At 40.6% G+C, this 22,623-nt stretch overlaps 3 protein-coding genes across 7 annotated transcripts in view; 2 read left to right on the top strand and 1 right to left on the bottom strand.

The window, feature by feature from the left end:
* Window positions 1-1,798, bottom strand: part of LOC111966823 (ceramide kinase-like) — a 38,010-nt gene extending 36,212 nt beyond the window's left edge. For both annotated transcript variants that reach the window (XM_070444586.1, XM_023991767.2), the window contains exon 1: window positions 918-1,798. In XM_070444586.1, coding sequence (XP_070300687.1) covers window positions 918-1,041 — 124 coding nt within the window. In that variant the 5' untranslated portion in view covers window positions 1,042-1,798. The remainder of the gene's footprint in view (window positions 1-917) is intronic.
* A 67-nt stretch (window positions 1,799-1,865) lies between these two features.
* Window positions 1,866-5,429, top strand: LOC111966824 (N-alpha-acetyltransferase 10). 2 transcript variants are annotated; one of them, XM_023991769.2, is made up of 8 exons: window positions 1,866-2,050; window positions 2,429-2,527; window positions 2,728-2,786; window positions 2,871-2,916; window positions 3,112-3,227; window positions 3,526-3,570; window positions 3,893-3,977; window positions 4,128-5,429. In XM_023991769.2, the coding sequence occupies exons 1-8, from the start codon at window positions 2,030-2,032 to the stop codon at window positions 4,311-4,313; spliced, it is 657 nt and encodes a 218-aa protein (XP_023847537.1). In that variant the 5' UTR covers window positions 1,866-2,029; the 3' UTR covers window positions 4,314-5,429. The 2 variants fall into 2 exon arrangements, with proteins under 2 accessions (XP_023847537.1, XP_023847536.1); XM_023991768.2 differs by having other exon boundaries at window positions 3,523-3,570.
* A 3,699-nt stretch (window positions 5,430-9,128) lies between these two features.
* Window positions 9,129-22,623, top strand: part of LOC111966822 (rho GTPase-activating protein 4-like) — a 36,322-nt gene continuing 22,827 nt past the window's right edge. Inside the window, exons 1-2 of one of the 3 annotated variants that reach the window (XM_023991765.1) lie at window positions 9,129-9,299; window positions 19,939-20,028. In XM_023991765.1, the coding sequence (XP_023847533.1) occupies window positions 19,962-20,028 (67 nt within the window). In that variant the 5' untranslated portion in view covers window positions 9,129-9,299; window positions 19,939-19,961. Of the gene's footprint in view, window positions 9,300-14,109; window positions 14,225-14,281; window positions 14,361-19,938; window positions 20,029-22,623 lie in introns of those variants that run through there. The other 2 variants (XM_023991764.2, XM_023991766.1) reach the window with 2 other exon arrangements.

Raw genomic sequence — 22,623 nt, 5'->3', positions numbered from 1 at the left:
TCTTCTTTACCACCTCCAGAGGTAGTCAGGCACACATCGTGTCTGGATATCAATCAACACATTGCATACAGGGAGGAACCATCTAATATGGTCACAATGAGGACACAGTGGACACGTAAGAGACACATTTATAATACAATGTGTAGATGTGACAAGCCTTGGTCAGATAGTGATTGGGCCAAATTGATCAGCTCACCAAACTCACATGTTATAGCAAGGTGTTAACGAGGCTACACAGACACACACACACAAACTGGTAAATATTTTGCTTATATTGAGCTCATTAATTAAAGGGCACATCAGATAGGGTGTGTGTGTGTGTGTGTGTGTGTGTGTGTTTAGTGTTTCATGTTAGTGCTGTATAACTTGTTATTCACCTTTAGAGGAAAAGGGACATTCTTCAGTGTACCTATAATAATTTCTATTTTTATACCAATTTCTCTGAAACACACACTACTTACTAGCCTACTAACTTTACAGAATGGATAAAATGTCATTTAATAATTGTTGAAATAAGTCTTCACATTTTACCACTAGCATGTAGCCTATTTACATCAGTTTCCACTTACATGCTGTCTGCAAGACAGGTTTGGTGACATTCTATTAGTGGTACATAGCACACATTCACTCTACTTAAAACAACATGCATGCTGTGTGATGCCAGTGTGATTGAATGACTACCATATGAGGCTAGTCAAGTCTTCTTTTTATTTACTTTATTCTAAGAGTGAATGAGATTGTTATGCAGTTATTACTAGGCAACCTAAGATAAAATCCTATCTAAATCCTATATGAGCCTACATGAAAGTGTATTTAAAAGTAATGTATATAATGAAATGTCTACAATTAGAAAGAGAGGGGGTCAACAGATGCCATGCACGACGAAAGTGATGGATAAAATTATAAAAGGGACTCACCGGTCTTATCACGGTTCTTCTTATCGAGCTCAGTCCAGTTGAGGTGCCAGTCGGTAAGGGCTGCCCGGTAACGTTTCTTACCAACCCATAGACTGGACTCCAAATGGACTAGATCTACATCCATACTATATGTATCTCTACAAACGTCTATAGTATAGATAGACAGGATTGTAGTTCTCTATCTCACTATCACAGAAGAATGTAGGCAACCGAAGAACAATTTATTCTAGAAATGATTCCAATAATTCAATATTGCCGCATATTAAAATGATAAACTCTCCAGATACAAGCTTCACTCTGAAAACAATATCTCAAAGTGTTGTTCAAATACCGTAAAGGTCTGATAAGATTAATGAGAAACTTTTTTTGTATCTGTTAAGTCCTTGTCTTTAGGTTAACCCGCATGTCAGTGACAGGTAGGCTTCATCTCTAAAAATATTTTGGTTTCCTTATATCCCTCTCGCACCTGTCTTTAACATTTGCATGCTGCTCTCTGATTGGCTGCTACTACCCGCGTTGCAGGTAATTAGCATAAAATCATGTCATGCCAAAGTATTGGATTCCTTTGACTCTTTGAACTGCTCTGTATGAAATATCCTACATTTCAAAAGCCTGTTTAATTTTTTTGCCAACTCTAGTCTTTATAGACTAAACTGTCTGAATTTGACTTGAACTGAGAAGTTGCCTAATCATGTTGACTTAAATTACCATTAAAAAAATATCGACGTAATACTGTGTGGACAATAGGTGCACTTGATTTATGGTAGCTCATCCCGCGTGTGCCAGGTAACACAGTTTTCACTGCTGTCCCGGCGCACCGGGCAAACTAATCATGTGTCCCTTCTCTGATATGTCCGTCAAAATGCTTTCCTGTCCACATTGGGTGTTGGAGGTTCTATTTCATTATTTCTGCAGTAGTCAGTCCAATCCCACGCAACTAGAGGCGGGACTCACCTCTGAACCTCTTCCGGTTTATCGCATGCTTCCCCTTCAATTTAGCTAGCTAACATATCTGAAACATAATATATAGACCAACGTTAGGAGTTCAGAAAACACTTTGGTTCCATAATTTATACATTTCATCATCTGAAATTGTGACGGTCGAAGAAAACATGAATATTCGCAACGCGAGGGTAAGTGAGCCGCCCATGCAACACTGTTAGCTTGCTAACAAACGTTAGCTAGCTACCTAACCACCCATCCCTAATAATAACAATGCAAGGCTTTGTGATAGCTCCACGTTTGCTTGTCAAGTCAAACTGCTGCTAGCTTATTTAACTACTACGTAAATTGATTGCTACTATGGTAGCTAGCTGGATACACAGTGAACAATAGTAGCTAGGTCAACGTCAAGTGTAGTTACGTTAGCTAGTTAATAAAGTTAGTGACATTTGGATTGAATCAGTGTCTAGACATGACATCTCTTCTGGTTGTACCTTTTCTCACGTGTAGTAGTGCCATTGTTTCAATCAGTGTCCAAACCATTGACATGTCTTGTTCTGTTTTCTCAGCCGGAGGACCTTATGAACATGCAGCACTGCAACCTGCTGTGTCTCCCAGAGAACTACCAGATGAAATACTACTTCTACCATGGACTGTCCTGGCCACAGGTTAATATGGCTTCCTCTTCATCATCAGACATCTCCATCGCCACTTCATTCATATCACTTGAGTCAAGTCATTGTTCTTGCATTCAATGTCAAAAATGTAATCTAACTCATCAAGAGTAATGAGAAACATTTGATTTAGGTCTAGCTAGTTGTTACTAGATGTCTGTGCATCTAACATCACCTCTTTGTTCGTCTTTCAGCTCTCCTACATCGCTGAGGATGAGAATGGCAAAATAGTGGGATATGTTTTGGCCAAGATGTGAGTATAGCTGAACTACAGAGCTTATCTCATGCCATTGTTTGTCAGTGTCTATCAAGCTCTCACTCTTTGTGTGGCATGCAGGGAGGAGGATCCAGATGATGTCCCCCATGGTCACATCACATCCCTGGTGAGTCTTAGTTCTGTACTGTTCATTGTAGTGCTTCATAGCTTCAACATGCGATAGGCAGTAGACTATGGAGGAGCTTGGAGAAGGAGGAGGGGACCTCTCATCTGCGGCACTTGTCAGGTTGTTTAGTTGTGGTTGTTGAGTGACAGGAAGGATTGTTAACAAATGTTTGGATTGTGTCTGTCTGTCTCTCAGGCTGTCAAGCGCTCTCACAGACGTCTGGGTCTGGCTCAGAAGCTGATGGACCAAGCCAGCCGAGCTATGATTGAAAACTTCAACGCCAAATATGTCTCACTTCATGTCCGGAAAAGGTAGTGCAGTGTGCTGGATGTCTGTGTTGGACTTCAATAAGATGGTTCCATTTCTAGTCATTTGTATATTGCTCTTCGATAAGAATTTCCAGATTAGTTGTTGTAATGGAATGCTAAATACGTATCACTCTCCTGTTGTCTAGAGAAGTATAGACTAAATAATTTGAATACAGTGAGACATTGTTTTTCAGACCATTCTTAATGTGACTTGTATGGGTTTATCCTGTTGATCTGTATCTGTAGTTTTTTGGTTCACAAAGCACTTGAATTGCATCCATTTCATGTTCTCCTACTGCAGTAACCGAGCGGCCTTGCACCTGTACTCCAACACACTGAAATTCCAGTAAGTAACATGGCGCTCCTCCTAACTTGTTTAAACGAACCCTCCTAAAGCAAGTGCTTATGTAAAGGTAGACATTGCTTGTCAGCCTCCTAGTCAAAGTGAGGTTGTCTCGGGAACTGTGGAGTCATATTCCCTACTGATACATCCAAATGATGGTCTCTGCTGCTGAATTCAAATGTATCCAGAGGTTATTTATTTTATTTATTTCCCCCTTATTTAACCAGGGGTTGTTTGCAGTGCTACAATCACAATCAATGACCATGTATAATGTGTTGATCCTATTCCCCACTCACATTCTAATCATTTTCATTAATCTCCATAGGATTAGTGAAATAGAGCCCAAGTACTATGCAGATGGGGAGGATGCCTATGCCATGAAGAGAGACCTAGCTCACATGGCTGATGAGGTGAGTTTTAACTCCTATCCTTCTTTCCAGCAGCATGGCTTAATAGTGTTTTGTATACAGTGGCTCCTCTCTGCCGTGAGGGTAAGGTCAACCTTTCACCAAACCATTAAGAGAGACACCTCCACACACTGCAGTCTTTTCTGTCTATAGGTCCCACAGTTGAGGAAGCCAGGAGTGAAGGCACTGGGTCAGGAGACCCTTACTGCTACGACCACACCCGGTGACCAGGAGAAAGAGGGAGAGAGGGACAGTGGCGGAGACAGCAAAGAACTCAGTGAAGTTAGCGAAGCAACAGAGAGCACAGACGTCAAAGATTCATCCTCCGATTCACAATGACTCTGACATCTTTAGTAGGCATTTTTAAATTTCACCATGAAAGTTACTTACTACACTTTTTATCTCTTTCCAAATAGGAATACACAGATTTGGCTTCAGTCTTTACCCAGTGTTCGTCTTCAACTATTCACCTCAGTTACTTTGTATATTTTACCTTTACAACATACACTGTACAGTAATATATATTTTACCTTTACACCGTACAGTAACATTTGACCTTTACAGCGTATACCGTACAGTAACATATTTTACCTTTACACCGTACAGTAACATATTTTACCTTTACACCGTGCAGTAACATATTTTACCTTCAGTGTACACAGTAGAGTAATATATTATACCTTTACAGCGTACACCATACATAGTATATTTTACTATTACTGCATTCACCATACAGTAATATATGTGACCTTTACAGTGTACACCGCACAGTAATATATATTTTACTTTACACTGTACAGTAATATATTTGACCTTTACAGTGTACACCCTACAGTAATATTTTATCTTTACAGTGTACACCGCACAGTAATATATATTTTACTTTACACTGTACAGTAATATATTTGACCTTTACAGTGTACACCCTACAGTAATATATTATCTTTATAGTGTACACCGCACAGTAATGTATATTTTACTTTACACCCTACAGTAATATATTTGACCTTTAGAGTGTACACTGTACAGTAATATATTTGACCTTTAGAGCGTACACTGTACAGTAATATATTTGACCTTTAGAGTGTACACTGTACAGTAATATATTTGACCTTTTAGAGCGTACACTGTACAGTAATATATTTGACCTTTAGAGCGTACACCGTACAGTAATAGTTTTTTCCCCCATAACTTTCTCTGTTGTCATTAGTGACAAAAAAAAGAAAATTGAGAATTGGTTGAAAGGAATGTTTTTGGAACTGGAATGAAAGTGGATTTTGAGCTAAAATTCACGACTGGTTCCATAAGTTTTTTAAATTATATTTGATGTTGTTACTAGTACTTCATCGTCGGCCACCCATGATATCTACACATTTTGAAAACATAACCAGTGTTTTTGGATGTGTCTAAATCAGGTCTGTTAAGTATTCTTCAAAATAAAAGTTTCAAGTAATACATTTTGTAGTGTATTTCTTGGTGTACTAGATGGCCAGTAAAATGTAACAAAATATTTTGAGAAATTCTTTGTGACCAATAGGTAATAGCGTTTTTGCAACCAGCACTCATAAACGAGTCTTACATTTTGATTGCTGCCGGTAGAAATGTAATGAATAGAGCTGACAAAGTCCATATTTTACTTGACTGAGAAGCATGTGTTGCACAGAACAAACTAAGCATGCAGGTCTGTTCCTTTCTTCATTAGAACTGACCAGACAGACAGAGATACAATAGGAACAAACCCAGAGCATCTATCACCTTCACACACGTGTATTTAGCCTGCCTTATGGCGCTATCTTTCTCACACACATTTTAACCTCTCTAGGCTAGATGGGACGCTACCGTCCCACCTGACCAACATCTGGTGAAATGGCAGAGCGCCAAATTCAAATTAAATTACTATAAATATTAAACTTTCATGAAATCACACATGCAATACACCAAATTAAATCTACACTTGTTGTTTATCCAGCCAACATGTCAGATTTCAAAAAGGCTTTACGGCGAAAGCAAACCTGCTATTATCTGAGGATAGCACCCCATCAAACAAACACAATCATATTTCAACCCACCAGGCGCGACACGAAACTCAGAAATAAAGATATAATTCATGCCTTACCTTTGACGAGCTTCTTCTGTTGGCACTCCAATATGTCCCATAGACATCACAAATGGTCCTTTTGTTCGATTAATTCCGTCGTTATATATCCAAAATGTCCATTTATTTGGCGCGTTTGATCCAGAAAAACACCGGTTCCAAGTTACCTGTAATCTTTGTCCAAACATTTCAAACAACTTTCCTAACACAACTTTAGGTATTTTTTAACGTAAATAATCGATCAAATTTAAGACGGGATAAACTGTGTTCAATACCGGAGGAAAGCAAAGTGAAGCGTGCTTTCAGGTCACGCACCTCTAACAAACAGCACACTTCACTCGACCCTCGTTCTGAACAGGGCTACGTCTTCATTTCTCAAAGGAAAAACATCAACCAATTTCTAAAGACTGTTGACATCTAGTGGAAGCGATAGGAACTGCAAGCAAGTGCCTTAGAATTCTAGATTCCCATTGAAAACTCATTGAAAAGAGTGCCCTCAACAACAACAAAATCCTGAATGGTTTGTCCTTGGGGTTTCACCTGCCAAATAAGTGCTGTTATACTCACAGACATCATTCTGAAGTTTCTAAAACTGATTGAGTGTTTTCTATCCAAATCTACTAATAATATGCATATCCTAGCTTCTGGGCCTGAGTAGCAGGCAGTTTACTTTGGGCATGCTTTTCATCCGGATGTGAAAATACTGCCCCCTATCCCAAATAAGTTTTAAGAGGTGTTGAAGTACATATAATGCTGTCTTTAGCAGGACATCCAGATTTAAAACTGAACATTTTATTTTCTCTTAAATGATCGAAGTATAAGAATGAGACCTCCCCTCTCAAATAAAATGCATTTACTGATTGTTAGAGCTTATGGTGTCAGAATTAAACAAAAATGGAAGCACTTCTTCAGAATCTTGAAGAAACAAACTATGACATTTATCTAAACCATCAGTTAAAAAGTCAAACGCTAAGGACCTTACAGAATACAAGACAAGCCTTTATCAAGTAACTTTATGAAATTAGTTTGCATTTTATTTACAGTGTCAATAGGGCTCACATGCGTGCTTTCAACACCAGTTGAGTAAATCAGTCAGTCACTGTCTTTTATGATATAGATCAGTTAAGCCACTTAACTTTAGGTTTAGAGTCAGTTATTTAAGGTCCTTCAGATGGAGAGGAAGGAAACAGGGGAAGTGAGACAAGCGTTTTTGAGAGTTTGCTGGTATTGCAAAGAGGAATGGAAATATATTTTTAGAAAGTGGAAATCTGTTAGCCAGAAGCAGTGCTGTTTTCACAACTTCTCCGGCTTTACAACTTGCAAGGGCATGATAACACTCACTTCACTCACAGTATTCTACACCAATGTTTCTGGTAAACAACATTAGCTACAAGAGCAAACAAACTACTGCTCTCTAGTCATGCATAGTAACAGGATTATGTTATATTATCTATTTTGTCATGACTTGTTCTGATTTTTGTCATTATTTTTATTTTTTGGGGGGGTGGATCAGCTTAATATTGCGGAAAGATTGTTTCTTCCATCAATGTAATTGTCTGCATCATTACCAATCCCCCGTATTTCTGGGGGTAAATATATATATCCATATACATACACGTACATACCCATATGCATACATAAACATTCATACATATACACATATATACATACAGTTGAAGTCGGAAGTTTACAAACACTTAGGTTGGAGTCATTAATTAAAACTCGTTTTTCAACCACTCCACAAATTTCTTGTTAACAAACTATAGTTTTGGCAAGTCGGTTAGGACATCTACTTTGTGCACGACACAAGTAATTTTTCCAACAATTGTTTACAGACAGATTATTTCACTTATCATTCACTGTATCACAATTCCAGTGGGTCAGAAGATTACATACACTAAATCGGCTGTGCCTTTTAACAGCTTGGAAAATTCCAGAAAATGATGTCAAGGCTTTAGAAGCTTCTGATAAATGATGTCAATTAGCCTGAGTCAATTGGAGGTGTACCTGTGGATGTATTTCAAGGCCTACCTTCAAACTCAGTGCCTCTTTGCTTGACATCATGGGAAAATCAAAAGAAATCAGCCAAGACCTCAGAAAAACATTTGAGAATGATTTATTTCAGCTTTTAATTATTTCATCACATTCCCAGTGGGTCAGAAGTTTACATACACTCAATTAGTATTTGGTAGCATTGCCTTTAAGTTGTTTAACTTGGGTCAAATGTTTCAGGTAGCCTTCCATAAGCTTCCCACAATAAATTGGGTGAATTTTGGCCCATTCCTTGTGGAGTGGTTGAAAAACTAGTTTTAATGACTCCAACCTTAGTGTATGTATACTTCTGACTTCAACTGTACATACATACCTATATAGATATACATACTTTTTAAAATAATATACCTTTATTATTACCTGCAAACCCTACCGCCCTTCCCCCAATTGGAGTAAACTAATAAACAATAACACTTAGGCTTCCACCCTCAGTTTATACATATTATACACATTTTACAGACACAATCTATTTTACAATTGTAATATTTTGTTTGTTTTTAGTCCTTCCTCAATTTCTGATGTCCATCCAGTTTGATTTATATTTGTAACTGTGCAATTTCACACAATTTCTGAATCTACATATATTTTACAGACCCTGTATGTTTTACATTGGTTATCTTGTTATTAGTCCCACCCTTCAGCTCCATTCAACCCCTCCCATCTATCTCTCAACTTCATCTATTTTGGATTTCTATTTGCCATATATTTTTTCAACTGTGCTGTGATACTTCACAAAAGTACTGAACCTTTCTATTCTCATAGCTTCTACAGAATGACTTGTTCTGATTAATGTCATGACTTTTGGGTGTGTTACACAAGTGCAATGCTCCCATAATATCTATTCGTTACTCAATAAGTTTATTACAGATGCAGACAGCCCTTACTCAGCTTTAGTGTTACTACACACATGAAGTCATAGGGGAGAGAGCGATGAGGAGGGCGGATGAGGAGGAGGGGGTGTGTCTTGAATTAGAAGAATGACTCCACCACTCTTGCACAACCCGGCACTGGGTGTTTTAGAATGTGTGTCAGGGAGCGACAGAACAGAGAGGGAGCGAGAAGGGTCGTGACATTCACCCAGGTTTATGTGTTTAATGTAAAAAGGAGGAAGGGAGAAGTCATCTTTGGGAGATAAACGTTAGTGTGGAAAGAAGACGATTAAAAACAATCTCAATCAGGTATGAATCTGATTTTCGTAACAGAATAACTAGGACATTAATTTCACAATATTTAAGAATGTTGTGTGGCATGTCATATCTTGTTTGAATTAGATAATGTCTGTTGTGTGTTGCTGTACATGTGTAGGAGTACTGTAATTACCTGGATGTTAGACAGGGGTTCTGCTTTCTCTACTTGCTGTGAATGTAGTGTATCTGCTGCTTGACAGCAATAACTACAGTATATCTTAATGTGTATCTCAGACTCACCCCACTGTGAAGTATGTGGTTGTGGCTGGAAGATAAACCGAAATACACCACATTAGTACAGCTGTATAGGAAAGACATGTACAGTATCTTATACCAGTTCAAAATGACCAGTGGATATCAGTTGAGATATACTGGTAGTGCCCTGTATCCTGATGATGATGGCAAGAAACTCCAATTCCTGTTGCATGATTCAATGATGATCACGCAGTGAAGGAATGGAGAAGGGGAGATGGAAAGGATGACGAATCGTGTAAAAACGAGATGCTGTACAACAGCTACGTTCTACAAGGCATATTATAAAGTTACGTGAGATTTGTTACACATTTCAAAGGGAAATGCAATGGATCTAAACGTAAACTATAGGCAGATATACAGATTTACGTATACGTATACCTATCTATAGATGGGTAGACGAAATCACGGAACGTTTATCTTTTGAAAAATAAATTAAAGGAACTGAAATTGGGAACAGTTTAAAACAGCTGTGTGAAATTGAGTTTTGATGAGTGAAGTTTGGTTTTTGAAAAGAAAAGAGGAAGTTAGTTGGCAGTGAAGAGTGAGAGGGAGATGGAGAAAGAGGGGAGGAGGCGAAGGAAGGAAAGTAAGTTCGTGACTCATGGTTAGTGAGTCCTGCTTTGCTCTTCAGTGCGTGTGTATGTGTGTGCGTGCTTAAGTGTTTGGGCGTGTGTGTGTGTGCGTGAATGCATGAGTGTGTGTGTTTGTGATGCGCGAGTTGACTCATTATAACCCGCCGAACCGCGGGGCAGGCGGGGTTAGGGTCATTAAATATTGTCTGGATGAAGGGCGGGCGGGTTGAATAAAGATAAAACAATACCTTAGGCTGGTTTATACTTTGTCTATCGACATGTCTGTAGACAATTATAATGCTACAAGTGTAGCTGGTCAAAACGACATTTAAGTTATATTCCGGTGGAATGTCTGTAGACCTTCGCTGCAACTGTCTGTTTCCTTATCTCAGAGGGATGAAAAAAGTTCAACTTTGACCCTGTCGCGGCGTCCGTTGTCATGGTTACCTGACTGAGCTTGCAATGAAAGTTCTAAATTTCTCTGGTATAATGCACTGCTTTTATTTCGTCACACTCACAACCGTAAGCTATTATCTGTAATTAGCTCACCATTAACTTGTAAATAATGATATTGTTGTGATTTTATTTTCCTGTAATAATGAATAAAAAGTATCTAAAGTTAAGACAGTGTCAGCTATGAACATTATTTGAACTGGCTAGCCAGCTAACGTTAGCTAGGGTTATTAAGGTTTGGTATACTCAAGGTGTATAGAAGGGGGGTTGCGGATGGGTTACTAGCAATTGCAGCTAGCTAACATAGCATCCCTCTGTTTGAGGCGGAGCGGCAGGTAGCCTAGTGGCTAGAGCGTTGGACTAGTTACTGAAAGGTTGCAAGATTGAATCCCTGAGCTGACAAGGTAAAACATCTGTCGTTCAGCCTCTGGACAAGGCAGTTAACCCACTGTTCCTAGGCTGTCATTGAAAATAAGAATTTGTTCATAACTGACTTTCCTAGTTAAATAAAGGTAAAATAAAATAATTGAGCCGGTGTTTGAGTAGGCTAAACTAGCTAGCTAGCTACATTTGCTAGCTAGTAAGTGAAAATGAAACAAAATGTATCTCTTGCTTTTTTCTTTTTGAATAAATATATTTGTTCAAAACTGTTCAACTATTGTCTTTCTCTCTCTTTGAGTCAACTACTCGCCACATGTTATGCACTGCGGTGCTAGCTAGCTGTAGCTTATGCTTTCAGGACTAGATTCCTTATCTGATCCTTTGATTGGGTGGACAACATATCAGTTCATGCTGCAAGAGCACTGATAGGTTGGAGGACTTCCTCCTGAAGTTGTCATAACTACTGTGTAAGTCTATGGAAGGAGATGAGAACCATGAGCCTCCTAGGTTTTGTATTGAAGTCAATGTACCCAGAGGAGGACAGAAGCTAGCTGTCCTCCAGCTACATCATGGTGCTACCCTTACAGAGTGCTGTTGAGGCTGCTGTAGACCTTCAATATTAGGAAGGGGTTACTAAGGTTTGGTATACCCAGTGTATAGTCAGGTGGTTGCTGATGGGTTACTAGCAATTGCAGGCGGGTACGGTTGTAGGTGCACCACTAGTGTGTGCCCTCGCCCCCGACACAGGAAGCACCACACCTGTCTTCCTCTTTTTAAAGATCACTAGAGGTCTCTGTGGGAGGATTAGTGACAGCATAGAAAGAGAGAGACGCCAATAATATGAACTACTAATTTCATGAAAGGCAATTCAAATGCAGTTCAGAACCAACATCTCAGGCACTAATCCTAGAGTGACTGCTTGAGCTCTCAGTTAATAAATAAGGGTATGAATAAAGCTTTGTGATATTGTATTGTTAAATGCCAACAGAGAAGGAGGAAAGACAGTAATTCTAACTGCACAAGAATAAAGGAGTTAAACTGCATTTAAATGGTCAAGGAGATTATCAACCCCTCAGGCCTTTAGCAGTCAGTATCTAAGGAACATTATAAACTGGGTGGTTCGAGCCCTGAATGCTGATTGGCTGACAGCCGTGGTATATCAGACTGTATACCACAGGTATGACAAAACATTTATTTTTAGTGTTCTATTTACGTTGGTAACCAGTTTATAATAGCAATAAGGCACCTCAGGGGTTTGTGGTATATGGCTAATATACCACAGCTAAGGGCTGTATCCAGGCACTCTACATTTGGCCAATATACCACAGTTAAGGGCTGTATCCAGGCACTCTGCATTGCGTCGTGAATAAGAACAGCCCTTAGCCATGGTATATTGGCCATATACCACACCCCCTCGTGCCTTGTTGCTTAAACAGACAACATCAATGCAGCAAATCCATAAAGACATATTTTCTCTCATTTATATGGCATGTTAACCACTCCAGATTCAACCTAGAGAGAGGAAGAAAGAGACATGATGTCCCATCACCATACTGTGCTCAACTAAACCAGGCCTAGGCTATTGAAAAAAATAAAAATACTGACTGGCTTGCTCAGTCATAACCAATATATTCAAACTTCTGATTTAAGTTAAGTTTAGTTTCTATTAATCAATATAATCTACAAAACATGTAAACTACAATTGAAGGATTGTGTGAGCTGTCAGTACTGTTGATTCTCTCCCAACACATACATAAGTTACATATTGTCATGCAAAGTTACTCTATTAGTGAGCGTGTAACACAAACATTCGCTCTGTGACAGTGCTGTGTGCCTTGTGGCGGTGGTACAGTACTATTTATAAGGCAGCTGAAATGTTGCTGCTGCTATTTCTGCATGGTACAGGTGTGCAGCAGCACGAGCAGAGTGGTGTGTTACATACCAGCTGACTTTCTCAGAGGCCGCAGAGGCAGGCTGGGTTGAACTAGGAAATGTGTTACAGACAATACTGTTTTCAGTCTATCAATAAAATGTATTTATAAAGCCATTTTCACATCAGCCGATGTCACAAAGTGCTGTACAGAAACCCAGCCTAAAATCTCAAACAGCAAGCAATGCAGATGTAGAAGCACGGTGGCTAGGAAAAACTCCCTAGAAAAGCCAGAACCTAGGAAGAAACCTAGAGAGGAACCAGGCTCTGAGGGGTGGCCAGTCCTCTTCTGGCTGTGCCGGGTGGAGAGTATAACAGAACATGGCCAAGATGTTCAAACGTTCATAGAAGACCAGCAGGGTCAGATAATAATAATCACAGTGGTTGAAGAGGGTGCAACAGGTCAGCACCTCAGGAGTAAATGTCAGTTGGCTTTTCATAGCCGATCATTCAGAGTTAGAGACAGCAGGTGTGGATCACAGACTGTATCTGATACTATGGATAGGAGTGCAGTAGTGAATGCAGGGAGAGTGTCACAGAGCGAGGGAAGTAGTGAGTGTCATAGAGCATTGTTGACAAAGTCATTGGAGGACCAGCAAGTGTAGCATACAGTACATGACAGATTGGTTTGCAAGTGTTAGAAATCAATTGAACTTGGACCTCGATGTAGGGTCATTAACTTCACACACTTAGACTATACTCCAATAAGCATGGGTAGAGAGAGTAAGGATTCACTTAGACAAGGGGTCTCCAACCTTTTCTAGCATGAGAGCTACTTTTAAAAAATGTAACATGTCGCAAGCTACTATTTTTCTTCTAGTTTTCAAATAGCACATTATTCTCTTCTCCTCTACCCTGCATCTCTTTCCCGGGTCCTTAGTGTACAAGAGAAAGTAGTGCACTATGTGTTCTGTGAATATACCTGGTAAAATAATGGTTCATAAACTAAGAGGGCCCTATGACATCTGTGATTTTTCCCCCAAATTCTGTTTGACATTTTCCCAAATTATGTTCTCACTTATTTTTCACTCTTAAAATTAAAATTGTTCATAGAAAAACAAGGAAATTGGATGTTTTGAGTCGATGTCAATACTTAAATCACATCAAAATACATGTTTTTTCAGGTCTGGAAAAACTGTGATTTTCTTTGTGTATTCCCCTTTAATTGTGCATCTGGCCCTTTAATTGTGCAGCTAGTGAGTGAGGAATGTACCATCTAATGTGCCGTACTAGCAATAGTTCTGTACTGCTGCTGCTCATTTCATGGCAAAGTGTGCAAATAATAGATACAAATTATATACTTACTCATGATATACTTCTGCCAGGTAAGACTACTTTACAGTTAACATTTAATTGAGAAGGTTTTGCGGAAAGTACTTCTGTCAACCCACAAGTTGGTTATCACATCAACTGGCTACACACGGAGTGATAAACAAACGCGCGCATCACAAAGACAGACGGGTATAATATTGTGCGATAATGTCAATGTTGTTGATTAGATAGTAGCTAGGAGTTTACGGTTTCTCAGAGTTGTGAGATTTGTGTATGACAGTTTGCGATGGAACAAGTGAAAATTGTACTCTCAGAATCGTTTGGCGAGCTACTCATAGGTGGGCTGCGAGCTCGCGATCAACCTGTTGGAGACCCCTGACTTAGACTATAACGTTACACTGTAAAACAAAACAAAATACTGTTTGATTCAATTTACAAAAGTGTATTACCAAGTTTCCTTAACATTTTTTTGTCAAATCCAATCCGGATTTCGTGTGGTTAATTTAATCTCAAATTACTTCAACCTAGTAAAGTAAATGGAACTCAAATCAAATTTTATTTGTCACATACACGTGTTTAGCAGATGTTATTGCGGGTGTAGCGAAATGCTTGTGCTTCTAGTTCTGACACTGCAGCAATATCTAACAAGTAATATCTAACAATTTCACAAATACCTAATACACACATCTAAGTAAAGGAATGGAATTAAGAATATGTAAATATATGGATGAGCAATTTCAGAGCAGCATAGACTGAGATACCGTAGATAGTATAGAATAGAGTATATACATATGAGATGAGTAATGCAAAATGTGTAGACATTATTAAAGTGACATTATTAAAGTCACTAGTGTTCCATTTATTAAAGTGGCCAATTATTTCAAGCCTGTCTATGTAGGCAACAGCCTCTGTGCTAGTGATTTAACAGTCTGATGGCCTTGAGATAGAAGCTGTTTTTCAGTCTCTCGGTACCAGCTTTGATGCACCTGTACGGACCTCACCTTCTGGATGATAGTGGGGTGAACAGGCAGTGGCTTGGGTGGTTGTTCTGATGATCTTTTTGGACTTCCTGTGACATCGGGTGCTGTAGGTGTCCTGGAAGGTAGGTAGTTTGCCCCCGATGATGTGTTGTGCAGACTGCACTACCCTCTGGAGAACCCTGTGGTTGTGGGCGGTGCAGTTGCCGTACCAGGCGGTTATACAGCCTGACAGGATGCTCTCAATTGTGCATCTGCAAAAGTTTGTGAGGTTTTTGGTGACAAGCCAAATTTCATTCAGCCTCCTGAGGTTGAAGAGGCACTGTTGCGCATTCTTCACCACTCTGTCTGTGTGGGTGGACCATTTCAGTTTGTCTGTGATGTGTACTCCGAGGAACTTAAAACTTTCCACCTCCTCCACTGGTGTCCCATCGATGTAGATCAGGAGGGTGCTCCCTCTGCTGTTTCCTGAAGTCCACGATCATCTCTTTTGTTTTGTTGACATTGACTGAGAGGTTATTTTCCTGGCACCACACTCTCAGAGCCCTCACCTCCCCCCTGGAGGCTGACTCATCGTTGTTGGTAATCCAGCTTACTACTGTTGTGTCGTCTGCAAACATTATGATTGAGTTGGAGGCGTGCATGGCCACGCAGTCATGGGTAAACAGGGAGTACATGAGGGGACTGAGCACGCACCCTTGTGGGGCCCCAGTGTTGAGGATCAGCGAAGTGGAGATGTTGTTTCCTACCTTCACCCCCTGGGGGTGGCCCGTCAGGAAGTCCAGGACCCAATTGCACAGGGCAGGATTTAGACTCAGGTCCTCAAGCTTAATGATGAGCTTGGAGGGTACTATGGTGTTGAATGCTGAGTTGTAGTCAATGAACAGCATTCTTACATAGGTATTTGTCTTGTCCAGATGGGATAGGGCAGTGTGGGTGCGATTGCATCGTCTGTGGACCTATTGGAGCGTGTAGCAAATTGTAGTGGGTCTTGGGTGACGGGTAGGGTGGAGGTGATATGAACCTTGACTAGTCTCTCAAAAGTACTTCATGATGACAAGTGAGTGCTACGGGGCGATAGTCATTTAGTTCAGTTACCTTTGCATTCTTGGGAACAGGGACAGTGGTGGCCATCTTGAAGCATGTGGGGACAGCAGACTGGGATAGGGAGAAATTGAATATGTCCATAAACACATCAGCCAGCTGGTCTGCACATGCTCTGAGGACGCAGCTAGGGATGCCATCTAGGCCGGCAGCCTAGCGAGTGTTAACACATATAAATGTCTTACTCACGTTGGCCACAGAGAAGGAGAGCCAGCAGTCCTTGGTAGCTGGCCGCGTCGGTGGCACTGTGTTATCATCAAAGTGGGCAAAGAACATGTTTAGCTTGTCTGGGAACAAGGCGTCATGGCTGGTTTTCCTTTTGTAGTTCGTGATTGTCTGTAGACCCTGCCACATACACTCAGCAAAAAAAGAAACGTCCTCTTACTGTCAACTGCGTTTATTTTCAGCAAACTTAACATGTGTAAATATTTGTATGAGCATAACAAGATTGACAAATGAGACCTAACCTGAACAAATTCCACAGACATGTGACTAACAGAAATGTAATAATGTGCCCCTGAACAAAAGGTGGTCAAAATCAAAATTAACAGTATCTAGTGTTGCCACCAGCTGCATTAAGTACTGCAGTGCATCTCCTCCAGATAGACTGCACCAGATTAGCCAGTTCTTGCTGTGAGATGTTACCCCACTCTTCTACCAAGGCACCTGCTAGTATCCGGATATTTCTGGGGGGAATGGCCCTAGCCCTCACTCTCCGATCCAACATTACCAGACGTGCTCAATGGGATTTAGATCCGGGCTCTTCGCTGGCCATGGCAGAACACTGACATTCCTCACTTGCAGGAAATCACACACAGAACGAGCAGTACGGCTAGTGGCATTGTCATGCTGGAGGGTCATGTCAGGATGAGCCTGCAGGAAGGGTATCACATGAGGGAGGAGGGTGTCTCCCCTTTAACGCACAACGTTGAGATTGCCTGCAATGACAACAAGCTCTGTCCGATGATGCTGTGACACACTGCCCCAGACCATGACGGACCCTCCACCTCCAAATCAATCCTGCTCCAGAGTACAGGCCTCGGTGTAATGCTCATTCCTTCGACGATAAACGCAAATCCGACCATCACCCCTGGTGASACAAAACTGCGACTCGTCAGTGAAGTGCACTTTTTGCCAGTCCTGTCTGCTCCAGCGACGGTGGATTTATGCCCATAGGCGAAGTTGTTGCCGGTGATGTCTGATGAGGACCTGCCTTACAACAGTCCTACAAACCCCCAGTCCAGCCTCTCTCAGCCTATTGCGAACAGTCTGAGCACTGAGCAGGAATTGTGCATTCCTGGTGTAACTCGGGCAGTTGTTGTTGCCATCCTGTACCTGTCCCGCAGGTGTGATGTTCGGATGTACCGATCCTGTGCAGGTATTGTTACACGTAGTCTGCCACTGCAGGGACGATCAGCTGTCTGTCCTGTCTCCCTGTAGCGCTGTCTTAGGTGTCTCACAGTACGGACATTGCAATTTATTTCCCTGGCCACATCTGCAGTCCTCATGCCTCCTTGCAACATGCCTAAGGCACGTTCACGCAGATGAGCAGGGACCCTGGGCATCTTTTTTTGTTTATGGTTCATTGAACAAGCATGGGAAACAGTGTTTAAACCCTTTACAATGAAGATCTGTGAAGTTATTTGGATTTTTACGAATTATCCTCCAAAGACAGGGTCCTGAAAAAGGGACATTTCTTTTTTTGCTGAGTTTACGTCTTGTGTCTGAGCTGTTTTGCGACTCCACTTTGTCTCTATACTGATGTTTCACCTGTTTGATTGTCTTACGGAGAGAATGACCACTCTGTTTGTATTCTGCCATATTCCCAGTCACCTTGCCATGGTTAAATGTGGTAGTCCGCGCTTTCAGTTTAATGCGAATGTTGCCATCTATCCGCGGTTTCTGGTTAGGGTAGGTTTTAATAGTCACAGTGGGTACAGCATTAACTATACACTTCTTGATGAACTCAGTAACCGTCTCGGTGTACACATCAATATTATTCTCTGAAGCTACCCGGAACACATCCCAGTCCGCGTGATCAAAACAATCTTGATGCGTGGATTGCGATTGGTCAGACCAGCGTTGAATATTCCTCAGCACGGGTACTTCCTGTTTGAGTTTATGCCGATAGGAAGGGAGGAGCAAAATGGAGTCGTGGTCAGATTTGCCGAAAGGAGGGCGGGAGAGGGCCTTACATGCATCCCGGAAATTTGAGTTGCAATGGTCGAGTGTTTTTCCAGCGCGAGTGCTACAGTCAATATGCTGATAGAATTTAGCTAGCCTTTTCCTCAAATTTGCTTTGTTAAAATTTAAATCAATGTGCTTAAAGTGATTGTTTTAGTTATGCTAACAAAGCTACTCAAGTTGTTTTGACAAGTTTTAAGTGGAGAGGACATATATTTGCTAGTCAGAAAAACAAAACTATTTGTTGTTTGAATTGAACAACGTTATACAGTTGAAACAACTACTTTGAAAATATCACATTTCAGAACTGACAAAGTTTTTGAAATTATAGAGATTTAAGTAGGGAACATTATGCTCCCATCTGTCTCTTGCTCTTGTGAGCTTTTTCGCCAGTTTCAAAACCGGCAGCGCACTCCGTAATTTCAACCCATTAATGGACCACTTTAGCTCCAATGACATTCTCAGGCATGGTTACATAAGCTTTTTTCTTGTTACTTTTTACATGTAGTTGTTTATCGTCCTTCTTTAAATGCACTAGCTAAAGTCGCTCTGGATAAAAGTGTCTGACCAAAATGTAAATGTAAAAATTAACTGTTGCAAATACTGAGTATTGTTCTAATGAGCTCCACCTCCCCCAAAAATAAGTTGAAGTTATCTTGATATTTTCAGTTAACACTACTGTTATGTTGCTTCAGTTGATTTGACTTGAGTAAACACGTCGTTCTTAGCTGATTTAATTTCACAAGTTAAGACAATTTGATGCGTTGTAGTTATCTTAACTTGATATTTTTGTCAACACAACTGTTATGTTGGTTCAATTGATTTGACTTCATGGTTGTGAATTTCTAAGTTGAGTAAGCACATTGTTTTTGCTAACTCAATTTGAATTAATATCTTTTGAATTTTTGAGTGAGTTGAAGTCAACTCACGCATATAGGGAAGGACACTCAACAAGCACAGCACTTACACAAATGACTGATGATTGGCTGAGAGAAATTGATGATAAAATGATTGTGGGGGCTGTCTTGTTAGACTTCAGTGCAGCTTTTGACATTATCGATCATTGTCTGCTGCTGGAAAAACGTATGTGTTATGGCTTTACACCCCCTGCTATAATGTGGATAAAGAGTTACTTGTCTAACAGAACACAGAGGGTGTTATTTAATGGAAGCCTCAAACATAATCTAGGTAGAATCAGGAATTCCCCAGGGTAGCTGTTTAGGCCTCTTGCTATTTTCCATCTTTACTAACGACATGCCACTGATGGGGATCCCTAATAAATACAAAACGGAACATTTATTTAGCACATTTAGTTTACTTGACTAGATAAAACAAGTAATTTTGACGATCTCAATATATATATTTTTACAGTGTACTCCAATAAGCATGGGTACAGTGAATAAGGCTTTTGTCAGGAACTAGGTGATAAGCTGCAGTAACGTTTCAGGTCAAACTATTGTAGAAAACCTTGTGGAATTATTGATATCTCTTCTTTGCAACAGAGTTTCACCCTGTCGGAGCAACAATGACATCACATGTGAAGCTGAGAAAAGAGAGAGTTGGAGCTGTGGACTATGACACACAAATCAAAGGTACGTTACTTTACTGCACAGTCAGCGAAGATTTTAGCATGTAAATCTTGGTGGGGCAAGCTCCCCAATTTTCTTTTGTTGATGCATGCCAGCAATGCCACTACACAACAGAACACTAAACAATACATTCATTTTACTTAAACAAATGTGGTTTCTACTGACAATTGAGTGAACGATAAGCGGATAAGAGGCATTCCGTAATTTCGATGAAGACATTAATGAGAGAGCTACGACGGACGTAGTCAATATAACTATGTGTTCAGCAGTTTTGAAATGCACAGCGACAGAATGCAGAACATGGGCTACTCTTACAGTATTTTCCCTGTACCCCAAGTCAGAACTGTAGAATAAATAAAGGGGGCTTATAAGCAGACAATGAAACCTCTTACAATATTAGATGATGACATTTCTCATAAACAGGTTATAGGCTACATTCCAAGATGGCGTAGGAGTAAGACGTCTTTGTCTTGTCTAGTCCCATGTATATATCTTTTATATATTTTTCTTCGCATTCTTTTTAATATTTTTCCTAAACCTCAACTTCAAAATACTCTCCTGCAACCCGCCTCACCCAATGTGGTGTGGATCTGTTTTTTTTCTAAAGTATTTCTATTTACCTCCGTACTGGAATACCTCAACTGAAGCTAGCTAGCTAACTAGCTACCAGCTATCAGCTATCAGTCAGCAAACCTTTAGCTCGGAAAGCTCTCGCCAGTTCGTACAACGCGTTTCAAACCAGAGCATACTGGACCTATTTTTCTCTCCATATCCCCGGATTCCTACCGCAAACTCCGAACCCTTTAATCTGGATCATGGCAGCTAGCTAACCGCAACCCGGGTTGACTACTCCTGGCTAATGTTTCCATCCTGGAGCAAGCACCAACTAGCCTGGGGCTAGCCCATGCTAGACCCATCTCCCGGCTAGGGCTCCTGGGCTACTCCTGAAGCCCACTCCTCGGCTACATTATCCGAACCCCTTCTACTGCCGGTACGGGGCACGGAACCCCGCCGATCCTTCATGACTGGAATACCGACATAATCTGCCCGAGGATCCCAACAGGCCCCTCAGGCACGACGTCCCCTGAAGGCCCATTCTGCTAACCGCAGCCTGCTAGCTATCTATAGCATATTGGACAGTTAGCTGATCCTCCGGCCAGTTTCTTGGACCACTATACCCATTTTGCCAATTGGACTTGGACCCTTCTGCTACTTGGAACTCTACTAATTCCACGACTGGCCTATCGACGTCACCGCACGAGGAGGCAAAAACGACGTAGTGTCCCCATGAGTGACAGAACACTGAGCCAATCATGGCGCAATGCTCCTATTTTTTGCTGGCTCGCACCACCACCACAGAAAACACTGAGCTAGGCTGAAACACCTGCATTTTGGAGCTGCCTTACTGTATGCAGCTTTATTAACTCAATGATATATATATATATATTATTTTGTTTACATTGTTTGCAAACTGATATGTGACATGTATTAATGCCAAAATAACATGCAAAACAGGCAAACCCCCCCCCCCCCATTTTTATTTATTTATAAATATATATGTTGTCTTGGGTCTCTCTTTATGTAGTGTTGTGTTTTCTCTCTTGTCGTGATGTGTGTTTTTGTCCTATATATTTTTTTACATTTATTTTTAATCCCAGCCCCCGTCCCCGCAGGAGACCTTTTGGTAGGCCGTCATTGTAAATAAAAAATGTTTTAACTGACTTGCCTAGTTAAATAAAGGTTCAATTAAAAAATGAAATAAATTGAAAATATATATATACATTTTTTGGCTAAAAATGTGGGCCCCACCTGCCCTGACTGACGGGTTGCCACTGTGCACAGCGCATCTTTCATGTTCCCCTTCTCACCACCCGCTGGTTTCCTACAACATAGTTTTAGATCAACGCATGTTCATTAGTCACATCCCACTGGGCACAAACTGGTTGAATCAATGTTGTTTCAACATAATTTGTCAACGTATTGTGAACGTGGAATCTACGTGGAAAATACATCAGATTTGAAAAAAATTTAGATTGTTTTGAGGGTGAAATTTCAACCACAGAATTATGTCATCATGGTAACCAAAATCCACTTCAATCAGTGCAGATGAAGGAGAGAAGATGGGTTAAAGAAGGATTTTTAAACCTTAATACAATTGGGACATGGATTGTGTATGTGTGTCATTCAGAGAGTGAATGGGCAAGACAAAATATTTAAGTGCCTTTGAACGGGGTATGGTAATAGGTGCCAGGCGCACTGGTTTGAGTGTGTCAAGAACTGCAACGAAGCTGGGTTTTTCACGCTCAACTTTTTTTTTTGTGTTTATCAAGAATGGTCCACCACCCAAAGGACATCCAGCCAACTTGACACAACTGTGGGAAGCATTGGAGTCTACATGGGCCAGCATCCATGTGAAACACTTTCAACACCTTGTAGAGTCCATGCCATGTTTGCCTTCAGGCATATTTGAGGGCAAAATGGGTGCAACTCAATATTAGTAAGGTGTTCCTCATGTTTTTTACGCTTAGTGTAGATCCAAGAAGAAACGCTGGAGTGGCTAGCGAAGAGTCAAGATCTGAACCACATCTAAAACCTATG

This window comes from Salvelinus sp. IW2-2015, linkage group LG7, assembly GCF_002910315.2.
Source record: "Salvelinus sp. IW2-2015 linkage group LG7, ASM291031v2, whole genome shotgun sequence".
In the NCBI taxonomy this organism is placed as follows: domain Eukaryota; kingdom Metazoa; phylum Chordata; class Actinopteri; order Salmoniformes; family Salmonidae; genus Salvelinus; species Salvelinus sp. IW2-2015.
Note: the sequence above shows the minus strand (reverse complement) of the source record. Positions and strands in the feature narration are given on the sequence as shown.